Source organism: Lactuca virosa, chromosome 4 (assembly GCF_052849685.1).
Source record: "Lactuca virosa cultivar CGN04683 chromosome 4, Lactuca_virosa_CGN04683_v6, whole genome shotgun sequence".
Classification (NCBI taxonomy): domain Eukaryota; kingdom Viridiplantae; phylum Streptophyta; class Magnoliopsida; order Asterales; family Asteraceae; genus Lactuca; species Lactuca virosa.
In genome coordinates, this window is record NC_136429.1 from 429,377,439 (window position 1) to 429,391,149 (window position 13,711).

Below are 13,711 nucleotides of genomic sequence, written 5' to 3' on the forward strand. Positions count from 1 at the left end.
GAGGTGGTTGCTCGTTACGGTGTACCTATTTCTATAGTGTTAGATCGAGACGTTCGGTTTACTTACAGGTTTTGGAAGAGGTTCCATGAGGAGTTGGGTACTTGACAGCATTTCAGCACGACATATCACCCGCAAACGGATAGGCAGGGTGAAAGGACCATTTAGACACTAGAGGATATGTTGAGGTCATGTATCATCGATTTTGGTAGGAGTTGGGATTCTTATCTTCCTTTAGCGGAGTTTTCATATAACAACAACTATCATTCCAGCATTAGTGAACCTCCCTACGAGCTTCTTTATAGGAGGAAGTGTTGGACCCTGATTTGTTAGGGGGAGGTTGGTCAGGGGGTCATGGGGAGCACCAAGGTGGTGCTCAAGACGATGGAGCTCATTCAGTAAGCCAAATTGAGATTGTAGACAGCGCAGAGTTGACAAAAAGAGTTGTACGGACAGACGTCATTCTAAGTTTCAATTCGGGGATATGGTATTGCAGAAAGTGTCTCCCTGGAAGGGTGTTATTTGCTTCAGGAAGCGGGGCAAGATGGGACCCAGATTTATCGGACCGTTCCGAGTGATTGTCAGGATGGGCAAGGTGGCCTACCGGTTGGCTCTACCAGAGGAACTTATTTAGATTCATCACACTTTCAATGTTTCCCATCTACGAAAGTGTTTAGCAGACTATTCGTCGGTGGTGACTTAGGGGTGAGCAAAATCACACAGCAACTAAAAATAACCGAAAAAACCGCATAAACCGCAATCAATAACCACAACCGCAACGAAAACCGATGGTGAGGTTTTTCTGTTTTTCAAAAACTACAAAATTACGGTACGGTGCGGTTATTAATTTTCAAAAACTGCAAAAATACCACACTGCACCGCATATATTATAATATTATTTACATTTTTTATTAATTATTAATATATTAATATTTTAAAAAAAATAAAAAGAACTAAAAGTTGAGTCTTTGATTGACCGGGACTTCTCAAAGAATTCTTTTCCATCGTGTTTGCCACAGCCTACCTCATGCAGTCAAACTTAATCGCTAAGGCCTCCTCCTTAACTCTCATATATCCTTTATGTTTTTTATTATTACAAGTAACATGTTTGAACTCTTAACACCATTTAAAAAGTCTTAATTGTTCAAACGAGTCATGTAAAATCATAAATGATTAACCACGGTTAAAAACCACACAAAATAACCGCATCAAATCCATGCGATTAATAACTGAACCACAAATAAAAAACCGCACCACAAAAATAACCGCACTAATCGGTTTTGAAAATGGATTAACCGCATTTGCAGTTAGTGGTGAGGTTTTGGCCAATAACCGCACCGCACTCACTCATAGGTGGTGTCGTTAGAGGACATTCAGGTGGATGAGCGCCTGGACGATATAGAGAGACCGATAGCCATATTGGATAGGAAGATTAAGGCCTCGCGCAACAAGCACGTGGTCTTAGTGAAGGTGCATTGGCAGCATCGCAAGGGTTCTGAGTGGACCTAAGAGCCCGAGGAGGAAATGTGCGAGCACTACCCAGACTTATTCGTTGCGGCGAATTTCGAGGACAGAATCTGATTCAAGTGGGGTGGGGAGAATTGTAACTTCTGTCTTCTAGGCATTATTCTTTTGGATTAATTATTTCAAATCTTATAAGTTTTAGGGATTTTGGCTGACCATGGCATGGTGATGGACAATCACCACGGCGCGTCCACATCATTTAAGTAGATGTGTATTTTAATTGACCACGACGCGGTGGAGGCTGGGTTCAAAACCCTAAGTCTCGGATCTTGAGCCATATTTAAGGAATGATGGGGCTAGGGTTTTCCTCCAACCCCAGCCTCCATCCTTTCCAGAAGAATATCTAAACCCTAAACTCTCTCTCTCTCTCTCTCTCTATATATATATATATATATATATATATATATATATATATATATATATATATATATATATATATATATATATATATATAAGTTCTAAGCCCTTTGTGTGTTCTTGAAGGAAGTTCTCTTTCCCCTTGAAGCTTGCGCGTATTTCTAGAGAAGATCCAACACCTTGTGCATCATTTGAACCTATGTAAGTGTTCAAGTTCCCAACTTTGTGGTTTAAGCTTTCTAGATCTAGCATTTTGTGGCATTTTGAGCCCCATATATGGTTTTGGTTTGAGTTTATAGAAGAACTCCAGATAAAGCTTGCAACATTACCAATCTTGAGTACCCATGGAGTTTTTTTATCTTATGGATCTAGAATTTAAGATGGTTTTGGAGCCATGCATGGAGTACAAGCCTCACTTTTACCATTTTGACCTAAATAGGAGAAGGACATGCATGTCCATAAAGTTGCAATTTTTATGGACCATTAGCGTGGCATGAAGCATTCTGGAATATATTAGAAGTGGACTTAACGGATTAAGAGCTGGATAAGAACTTGAATCTGCCATGCAGATCGCGGCATGGTCATGGACTGACCAGGGCATGGTGGGCAGATTTGTAGTGATGTTCTGATCTGAGACTACTCACGGTGTGATCAAGGTCTAGCCACAGCGCGGTGGGTTCCTGAGTCCCGCAAATGTTGTTTTCTCGCTAACACGACATGACCAGGGATTGGCCATAGTGTGGTGGTCTAACTGTTGGCTTTTTGACTAAGTTTGACTTCAGGTCAAACTTCATGTGCGTAGGTCATGGCTGAGAATTGACCTTTGATTACATGTTTTTATGGTTGTTGTACATTCCTTCTCGTTTTGCGGGCTATAGGAGTTTTTTGCTTTATCTATGAGGTGGGTATTCTGATTGTATTACTGATATCATGTGTTGTAATTGAGTTAATGATAACTCAGGGTTGTTGATAACCCATAGTTGTTGGAATTGTTGATAACTTAGGAGTGTTGATAGTCCAAAAGGGTTGCTGATAACACATAGGGTTGCTGATAACTCATAACTATTATATATGTTTAGCTGTGATGTATTATATGTGATATTTTGGTGAAGTCATTAAGTTTTGGATTATAGTTGTGGGTTTAAATGTTTCAGGTATTTCTAAGGATCGGGGAAAAGCGAAGGCGTAACTGTACACACTATCCGATTGTTTACATGATTTTGAGAGACGTTTATTATGATACTCTGATTTTAATTTCATATTGTGAAATGGGTGTTTTGGCGATGATCTATTTTTATGGAAATGACTTTTATTCTTTTTAAAATTTAAAATTTTTACTAGTTTTTGAGACGCCACATGTTTGTTTTTAAGTTAAATGTTTAATTTTAAGTTGTGTACTTTAATGTCTCGTATTCATATTAGAACATTTATATCATATTTATTATACATTTAAGTCTGATTTTCATGACCTTAAAAATAAAGTATTTTATTTTTCTATTCATTTCAAAAATTCCATGATCCCTTCCCGAACCAAACATGAATCTTTCGATTCATTTAGTTTATAACACGTGTCTTAATATTTCCACTACATACACCCTACCTTATAAATTTTCATTCAAGATTGCATGTACAACATTTTTAGACATATATTTCGTTATTATTGCCAAATTTCCCCTTTTTCGAAAATCTCATGTTTGTATTAATTCAAATACATTTTATCTTATCGCTTTAACATACCAAGTATTCAAATTCTAGAATGTTACACTTTATGTCTCTTTTTAGAGCATCAAATGATATCATTAATTGTTTCGAGTCTCTTCATAGTAGATTCTTATTGGGAGGTGAGTTGTGAGAGAAAATGGTTACATGAATTAGGTTGGAGGAGATTTTAGCTAGTAAGGATCAGGACTAAACATTGATTATGGAATTTAGAGACTTCAATTTGATTTCATCTTTTATCTTTTAGACTAAACATTGATTATATGAACCCAAAAATATAACTCTAACGACAACCAAATATATATCAAAGGTTTTACTTGTTCAGAAAACGATAAAACAAACTGAGTTAAGTCATAAATCACATGGAAACAAGAAGATATTTTAGGTATCAAATAACGATACAACTTCAATGAAACAAGGGCAATTAAGTAAATTTAAGCGAAAGTTAATAAGGATACAAAATTCAAAACGCCTGGCATCATCCTATGCAGGGTTTTTTTTAAGTTTTAGAAAAGTGGTTTTGACATAACTACCCCTAATAGAAAGTATAGTTTTTAAAAAGTTTCATCTTCAGTCAAGTCAACACACACACAAGGAACACCACACAAAACACACACACAACTAACTTAGCTACGAAGAAATGCTACAGTAGCAACACGGGACCCAACAGATCCTCCAAACATAAATGTTGGATAGGACCGAATATGATCCAAGTAGGAAAATATAGGGGGGTTTCTGGAAATATCTGATTCTTCAGGGGCTTTTCTTTGATTAAAGTTTTCAACTTCTTGCACCAATTCATCTCTTGTGTGGTTGCATGAAGTAATAACCTAAACCAGATTTTTTCATAAAATTAATATCAACATGACTTAATCTTGGACAGATATATAAATAAAGATGCTGGCTTTTTACCATATTACCCTTCACCTCAATACTCCCCTTCATCACTCAATGAGAAGACAACTTTTTCAAGTATTTTAATTTTTTTGATTTTGCAAAAGTTTTTCAAATAAATAGTCATTTGACATTCTGCATTAAATGACAGAAGGGTAAAATGGTCATTTACCCATATTCAGACACAGTCTTTGTTTACATAATACTTACCAGTAAGCCACCAGGAGCTACAAGTCTTGATATGGACTCCCAATACATAATCCTGTAATAAATTAAAAAAATAAATTAATTTCTGAAAAGGCAGATTGACTTTTGAAGGGCAAAAAAGTCAAACTTGCCTTTTTATAGGACCATCAGGATGCAATCCAATTGCATCCAAAGTCCCTTTGTCTGTCACCAGACGAAACTTTTTATCCAACTTTGTTTCAAGAATATCATCCACCTGACAACCAATTTCTTTCAATAATAATAATAATAATAATAATAATAATAATAATAATAATAATAATATAATCTCAAAACTAATATTGAAAGTTACCAAGAGTTTGATAGTAGAAAATCCATCACGATCTGCAAGGCTTTGAGCAAGGTCAATGGCACCTTCACTATAGTCAGTTCCAGTTAGATCAGAGAACCTAAATTCATTAACATCAAGAATTAGGGTTTATAACTTATAAGAACAAGAATTATATTGTATAAAGTCAAATATATTATATACCCTTGTTTAGCAAGTTCTTGAAGAAGCAATCCATTGCCAGTTCCAACATCAAGAACACTCCAATCTGCTAAATCTCTCTTGCCTTGTTTATCAAGGTTAGAATTGTCATTTTCATGATGGTTTTGAAGTTCTTTTTGAGAAAGGTCAACACATAGGCCTTTTGTCCAGGAAGCAACCACTTCCATGACATCAGCACCAAACCTAAAAGCATTAAGAATTTATGTAAATCAAGAAAGTGAACAAGTTTTTAAATCTAGTAAAACTATAAATATGATCAACACAAGTTGATAACAACTTACCAAACTTCACCAGTATGTCCATGTTCACGGAAATTTGTCAATTCATCTGCATATGCTGAATCCCAGTAACTTTGGAACCCCAACATTGATGTAATTGTTTCAGCATCAGGTTCTTCTTTGTCAGAACTATGCATACACAAAAAATGCAAATTCAGAATTCAGAAATGGTTCTTGTTGTTTGAAGCATTAATATCAAATCAAGTTTTCTAATTGGCACAAGAGGTTATATGTGTTCAACATTCATGGATGTAAATGTAATGAATAGTTGAGAATTTGAATGTCTATTTGTAAATCGAAGTTAACAATACATAACAAAGCAAACAAATTGACACATTTGGATACTGAAACACACTTGAACTTCAACAAAATAAGCAAAATGGCACCCTAACATGTACTCGAACTGAACAATTACTTTATCGCAGTTAAATTGAAGTTCACATACATTATATGTAGCACGAATTCCCGAAATTTCATTACATCGAAATTTTAACTAGTCAAGTAATATGCCTAACTAAAACAGAAAGATCTAACAATTTTACTTCCATTGTTGAATCCCTTACAACAATCGACAAACAGCGTGTTAGCAGAAATGAGTATCATCAGCTGACAGTAATCTAACCTGTAATCAGAGGCGGTACGATACGGTGCGGCTGCGAGAGCTTCTGATGCGTCAGCGTGACGCTGATCGTCGTCAAGAGTACTTCCATAGTCACTTTTGATGGACCAAGAGTCAGCAGCAACAGAGCGGTCATCATCGGAGATCAGATCCGCGGTTACCGGCAGTCGTACCTGTGAGATATCGTTGTCTTCCGGTGGCAATCGAGTTCCGGCCATAGTCGAAAGATGATGATGTGGGAGACAAATTTTGAAGTCGTGGAGAGAGAAAGAAACCCTAGAGAGAGAAAAAGAGAGAGATTTGTAGATAGAGACGGAGAGCTGACAAAGAGACGACGGGCGAATCGAATATAGGAGGAAACGATTTCTTTCTCCACATCGGATAAATTACCTTTAAACCCCTTTATTTTGGTTAAATTACAATAATACATTCTTATTTAGGTAAAGGTACAATAATAACTTCTAAATTTGGTACAAATTACATATGGTTTGGGGAAAACATGTAGCAGCAACAAATATGAAAAGTTTGAATCAGTTCTTATCTGGTAACGGAATAGAGATATTCTAACTGATTTAATTTAATTCTTGTTCTTCAATTTACATATAGTTAGAGTTTTGGCAAAAGTGAACCAACCACCAAAGCAAAGTGAAGCTCTAAAAACATATTCAGAGTGTGTTTGGGATTCCTTTTCAAAATGACTTTTTGGACTTTTGGTTTTTTCAAAAAACTAAAAGTTTGAAAAGGTGTTTGACAAATCTAAAAGTCCTTTTAAAATGATTTTTTGGCAAGAAGAAAAAGAAGTGGTTTTAAAAGTCATGAATTTGTGACTTTTGGTAACTTTTGGCTTTTTGGCATTTCCTCCCTACAAAGTTAATCCAAACACATTTTAAAACCTCATTTTGAAAAAACTACAAGTTAAAAAGTCCTTTTGTTAAAAAGGACTTTTTAAACTAAACAGCAATTCCAAACACCCCCTCAATAGCATACTCTCGTTGATGCAATCAATTACGATTCTTTCTTCGTGTATCTTCTCATAGCAACTCTTAGAAGGGCGTTCATTTGACTCATGATTATATGTCATTGGGTTCAATTCTTAGAATAGGCAAGAAAGTAGGTGTGGCAACAGGCAGTCTTTGCAACATCGTAATATCCTGAGCGCTTTAGCTACTTGGGGAACTGAAGATGGTATCACCAAGCTAGTTAAAAACTTAGTTGACAATGAAAGACTGGAGCAACAAGGCAAAAAAGAAGAGTACATTCAGGAGAAAAGAACATTGAGCAGCACCAACGTCATACAATGTCTTCATAAGGTTGTCAATGGACATTTTACAGTAGTAGTGAAAGTCTTATGTTCTTCGGGGGTTGCTCTATTTGGGGGTGATACCACGAAGGCATTGAAGGATAAGCATCCATACAAGACACCACCTTTCAGGCCCAACACCATATTTTTAGAACCTCCCCTTGTAGTGGATGTTGACAATGTCCTTGGGGGAATTAAATCCTTCCCTAAAGGTACCTCGTGTGGGAGAGACAGGTTGAGAGTTCAACACATTTTGGATACCCTTTGTGGAGAAGGTTCGACTATATCCAAAGACGTCCTACGTGTTATTACATTTGTAGTTAATATATGGCTAGGGGAAGATTCCCTTTGAGTTAGGCAGAATTTGTTGCCTCTGCTCCTCTCACGCCGCTCTTAAAACCTGACAAGGGAATACAACCTATTACGGTAGGTACTATATGGAGACGTTTGGTTTCCAAGTTGAGTATGAAAGGTGTTGGTAAAGAAATGGCCAAGTATCTCAATGATTTTCAGTTCGGGGTCGGGGTGTCGGGTGGCGTTGCGGCTGTATTACATAGCGCCAATAGGTTGTTGAGTGAGCGTCACGATAACGGATCTCTCTCCATGCTTACCGTGGACTTCTCTAATGCCTTTAACCTTGTTGACAGATCCGCATTACTTCATGAGGTCATATTGATATGTCCTTCTATATCCTTGTGGGTAGAATTCCTATATGGTCAAGCAACAAGGTTCTATCTAGGAAACACATATATTTGGTTAACTACTGGGGTTCAGCAAGGAGACCTTTTGGGACCACTTCTCTTTTCCCTTGTGTGACAACTGGGAAAAATTTAGAATAAGCAATGTCTAAATTTTTAACCGTGTACAAGTGAATTCACAACGTAACTTTGATGCAATAGAACCTTGAAAACCAAAAGGGCATGTTTATATAAATTAATATATATATATATATATATATATATATATATATATATATATATATATATATATATATATTTGTGTGTGTATATATATATATATATATATATATATATATATACTTTGAAAACCTTGGAAAAATCAACAAGTTAAAAACAAAATTCACAAATTAAAAACTTGCTTTAAGGTTTTCGGCCTACGACCCCACAAATCTAGTGATTTCGGTTGCCTAGGAACGAAATCACCCTTCAAAGAGTAACATCAAGACCGAAAAACACATGTTAAGGGACCACTAGGACCGAAATCACCCTTTCTTGGGTGATACCAAAGCGAAATCAAGGTGATTTCGGTCATACCTTGGCCGAAATCACCAAAAAGGTGGTCAAATGGTGTCACTTGATTGGTAGAATTATCTTCCCAATGTGATAATTACACATACCAATGTAAATGTCACTTCATTACCATCTTATTCCACTATATAACCATGAATTAGGGACCTTTTCAAACCTTATTCACAGCTAAACAAAATTTCATCACATATTCTCTCAAAAGATCAAGTCCTTCTCTCCAAGTTCACCTTCAAACTATCCCATGAATACGTTCTACAAGATAGTTCTTAAGAATCTTTGTAAGCTTCCTTAATTTATTTAGTATCTATACAACATTTTCATGTTAGTACATCTAATTTATACACACTATTACATGTTAAAAACGATTAGGATATGACTACCTTCAAGTATTCTAACTTGAAGATCATCACCCTCACTTCGTTATCAAACCGCAACCGCACATAAGTTGAGTTCATACCCCTACATTATTCAAGACTTTGTCTATAGTTTTTTTTTTTTTGGGGGGGGGGGGGGGGGATACAAGTAACACACAAGAAAATTTACGTTAAAACGCAAACATTCAAATACGTTTAATTACTATTTTTATGAAAAGTGATAAATACGTGAAATGGCTTTACTACCAACCTCGTATACTTTTACATACAAAGTTTTGATAAAAACGTAAAGATATGAAAAACGAATACAAAATACACTACATTATTCTTATAAATATATATATATATATATATATATATATATATATATATATATATATATAGTATAAATTATTTACTACATTAAACTATATAAATATAGTTTGCGAACCTTACCACCTTTGTAACCCGTTGAGCAAAGGGTGTAATCATATAAAGTATATATATATATATATATATATATATATATATATATATATATATAATTGATTTGCGTTGTTTCCTATATTATCCTGAAAAAAGGTGGATAATTACATATATAAACGTTTTTCATTACAAAAACACGTACTCTCATTGAATAAATTTGTGAGACGTTGTCTTCATCGTACCTACCGAGGTATACATGAAAGTCCTGTTTTATAACCAGAATCTCTCGTAAGAGAGCGTGATACTTGTTTATAGATCTGTACGGTACTGATGATCTCACACCCTAACTGTTAGCTATAGTTAGACCGACAGGTTATGGGTGACAAATGTCATAAACACTTCGACACCTGAAGAACGTCGCGACAAGCAACTTCATTTTTAGCACGGTTATGAAAACTCACATATGGAAACGACGATACGTTTATTTTTACACGAAAACACATTTCTTCAAACGGTTTTATATACAAATAAAAACTACTTACTACTATTTTAAGTATGGAAAATACTTGTACATTTTGTTCTTGGAATATTTAAGACTACAACTCATTTCTATGGAAAATATCGGATTTTCTGGAAACAAACACGATTACTTTAGAAGGAGTGACTTACAATTATTCATATAAACTCTTATGAACTCACCAACTTAATTATTGACACTTTTTCAAAACAACTTGTATTCTCAGGGAATCAGTAAAACAAGTAACCACCAGCTTTTGAGGATGGGACGCTAAGGCGTCAAACAAATCTTTTGTCATCATATTGTAATTGACTTTTCAAACATGTAACACTTACAATGATGTAACTTTTTCAATTATATATATGATGTTCGTTTTTGCTTTGGTCACTATTATGCATGTTGTTATGATGCAATACATGAAAGTCATCCACCCCGGACGTTTCCGCCATCCTGGTTTGGGGGTGTGACAAATTGGTATCAGAGCATTGTTTATAGTGAACTAAGTATATCAAACCACATAAGATATACAAACTATAAATACAATGGGACTAAAACTCTCTGATGTAACATTTTTGTTCAAATATACTTTAAAATATTATGATATTTCAATAAAAGTATTAGTACATTCATACTTACTAGTTCAGTGTCATAACGGTAACAAAACAAAAGGTTATTTAGATATGTTGAACACTACGAGTAGGCCTCGGGGTATGTATCCAGATCTAGGATGGATATAGCATGATTAACTATATTTATCCAGGATATGACTAACGTTTGTCGAGGAATAGTCGTGGTGAACGATGAGTCTAAAACTTACCAACAAACCGTATAAAGAATCTCAAAAATTAAAATACTATAGGATTATTTTATGATACTATAAAACCACACACTTAGATTCTTTATGTACCTCTTACCCCTATTCTGAAATAGACTCTATGACAAGATTCTACCTACCTGGAGATCCCTACTTCCCTAACCAGAGAAACGGCGGCTGGATAGAGGAGGATCCGGAAGAGAATTCAGAAGAAGAAGAGGATGAAGAAGAAGTCGAGGAAGACACCGACTCAGAACCCGAAGTTTACAATCCACCACACGTTGCCCAAAACCGCAGACGGAACTTCCAGGGCCCGGTACCCCGATGGGCAGTAAGTTTGAAGAGATGGAGCCAAGAGCAGGGCCATCGCCCACCCTATGGTATGGAACGAGGTTTCTATAATATCAAAAGAGGGGGTTCAGCAGACAGGGCTCTCCCTATCATGGTCCGTCGCATCGCCCGCCATGGCGAACAAGCAAGGGCATCCGCCAACCAGATCATGGAGGTTGGTGCTACCACCGAAGTTACTGCAGTTCGTATTCGTCGTATGGATGAAGATCATAATCGAACACTGGATCACATACTAAGGCCCTTCAGAAGGAAGTTACCGCGACTCGAGCTGAGATGAGAGAACTTCGGGAACATCAGGTCATAATGGAGAGGCGAGCTATTGAGGCTGAGCACCGAGTGAAGGAGATGCAGACCTTAATGACTTCATTCCAGGGCTCACAGGATACCATGCACCACGAATAGTTCCTACACCACTCATGTTCTTTTTATAGATTAGGTGTTTTTGAGTAAGCGTCAGTGCTACTCTTTCTTGTGTGTAGATTCGACCGTATGAATAAGTGATTACACTATTCAAGGGAGTCGATATGCTGCCAAAATTTTCCCTTACATTGATGTATTGTAGGCCTGCTTAAAAGGTCAAATTTTCCCAATACTATGTACTAAAATATATCAATGAAATTGGCATGCATTTTATTAGAGTGTCACTATTAAATTCATGAATTGATTGAAATCGTTTAATTAACTATGGTAGATTTCCATCATGAATCGCTTACAAAATACACTAAATTCGGAACATAAAATACATAGAACTAAAATAATCTAGTCCGTTAACACCCAACTTGTACCGCTATTGAAAACTCACCATCGTTTCATCTTTAAACTTTATGGCAGAAAAATGCCACCGTGCAAATCTAACAAGCGTTACAACAACACAATAGCAGCACCAACACCACCACCGCCGTCACCCCCACCGATGGATACTATTGTCTTTCAAGTTGCTATAACAGCTGTTGTAACCGCCGCCATAGCATAGATTAGCTCCAACGGTACCAATGGAGATGGAATTGGTACTAATAGTTCTAACCAAGGCGACAACCATGGTCGATCAAGAGGATGATCCTATAACGACTTCTCGAACTGCAAACCCAAATCATTCTATGGCGACAGAGGTGTCATCGCCCTGACAAGGTGGTTCGAGAAGACTGAGTCAGTGTTTGAAACATATGCCTGTCCGGAAGAGAGTAAGGTCAAATTCGCGGCCTGCACTTTCACCGACGGGGCCCTCTCCTGGTGGAACGGCCAAGTCAAATCTATAAGGGTCAAAATGTTATAATTAGTCGAAATGTATTTTGCACTCTTCGAATGTTTTGTAATCTATTTTACTAAGGCGCTTTTATTCGAAGCTTAAGTGTCAATGCCTTAGTATATTTTTTGTACGCTTTCTGTTCCCTATAAATATGGATATTTACTAGAGTTAGATAAGAGTTTTTACAGACCTGTTTTTTGTACTCTATAAACATTCGAAAGCGTAATAGAGCTGAAACAAGATCATATTTACATCTGGTGTCCAATCTTGCATTCTTACTTGATTTTATACTCTGATTCATTTTACACTCGATTCGTTGATTCATCAATTGGTATCAGAGCAGGAATCACATCTGTGATCTGATTTTCATCTATTCAAAAAGTTTTTGAATCAAATTTTTGGTTCAAAAGTTTCCGCACTTTTTGATAGTGAAAAATTTATCTAGATTTTAGTTTGTGATTTGATTCTGCATTTGAATTGTTGAATCGAGTGTTCTTCTTGTAATTCCGATTTGATTCAACTAGTTTGTTTTCAAATTTCCAAATCTTCTTAAAAATTTTCAAAATAATCTTCAGTACAACAATGGCGAGCTTCAATCTCAATTCGATGACCTCGTTTTCTCATTTGTTAGGATCATCAACCAAAATTCCAATGCTAATCCCTAAATATTATGATCAGTGGGCTGATCGTATGCAGGATTATCTTAATGGTCTTAATGAAGAATTATGGTCATGTATCATTGGAAATGTCAATGTTCCAGTGAATGTTCAAGCAATTGGATCATCTTCTACAAGTTCTGGTGTTGATAATCAAACTGATCGTCTGAAGAAACTGGAGAAGAGGTGTATGAGGGAATTGCGAGGAGCTTTACCTCCAGTTGTGTACAATTACGTAAGGAGTTGTACAACTGCTAAGGAAGTCTGGAACAATCTGAAAGATAAGTTTCAAGGAAGTGAGAAGACGAAAATCAATTCAGTCAAACAGTGTTTGGTCGAGCTAAAAGATTTCAAGCAAAAAGAAGGAGAAACAATTGAAGTTTACTATGATCGTCTGAACGAGTTAATCTATCGTTGCAATCGCTATGGAATTACCAGGACTTCAATGGAATTCAATCTTATCTTTGTGATGGGTCTTCGAAAAGAATGGAGAAGCGTGAGTATGATGGTGAAGAATCAACAAAGTTTTGATACATCAACTCTCAATGATTTGTACAATCAGTTGAAGACACACGAAATTAAGGTAAATGAAATTGCTGAGGAATCGAAGCTGATTTTGGAAGGTCCATTGGCACTTGTGTCAAAGATATCTGAGA

At 36.2% G+C, this 13,711-nt stretch overlaps 1 protein-coding gene across 1 annotated transcript; it reads right to left on the reverse strand.

The window, feature by feature from the left end:
• Positions 1-4,007: 4,007 nt before the first annotated feature.
• AR401 (S-adenosyl-L-methionine-dependent methyltransferases superfamily protein) lies at positions 4,008-6,467 on the reverse strand. Its single transcript, XM_079046146.1, has 7 exons — positions 6,128-6,467; positions 5,509-5,634; positions 5,210-5,410; positions 5,030-5,126; positions 4,830-4,933; positions 4,702-4,753; positions 4,008-4,427 (listed from the first exon to the last, which is right to left on the reverse strand). The coding sequence occupies exons 1-7, from the start codon at positions 6,340-6,342 to the stop codon at positions 4,224-4,226; spliced, it is 999 nt and encodes a 332-aa protein (XP_078902272.1). The 5' UTR covers positions 6,343-6,467; the 3' UTR covers positions 4,008-4,223.
• Between the last annotated feature and the right edge of the window lie 7,244 nt (positions 6,468-13,711).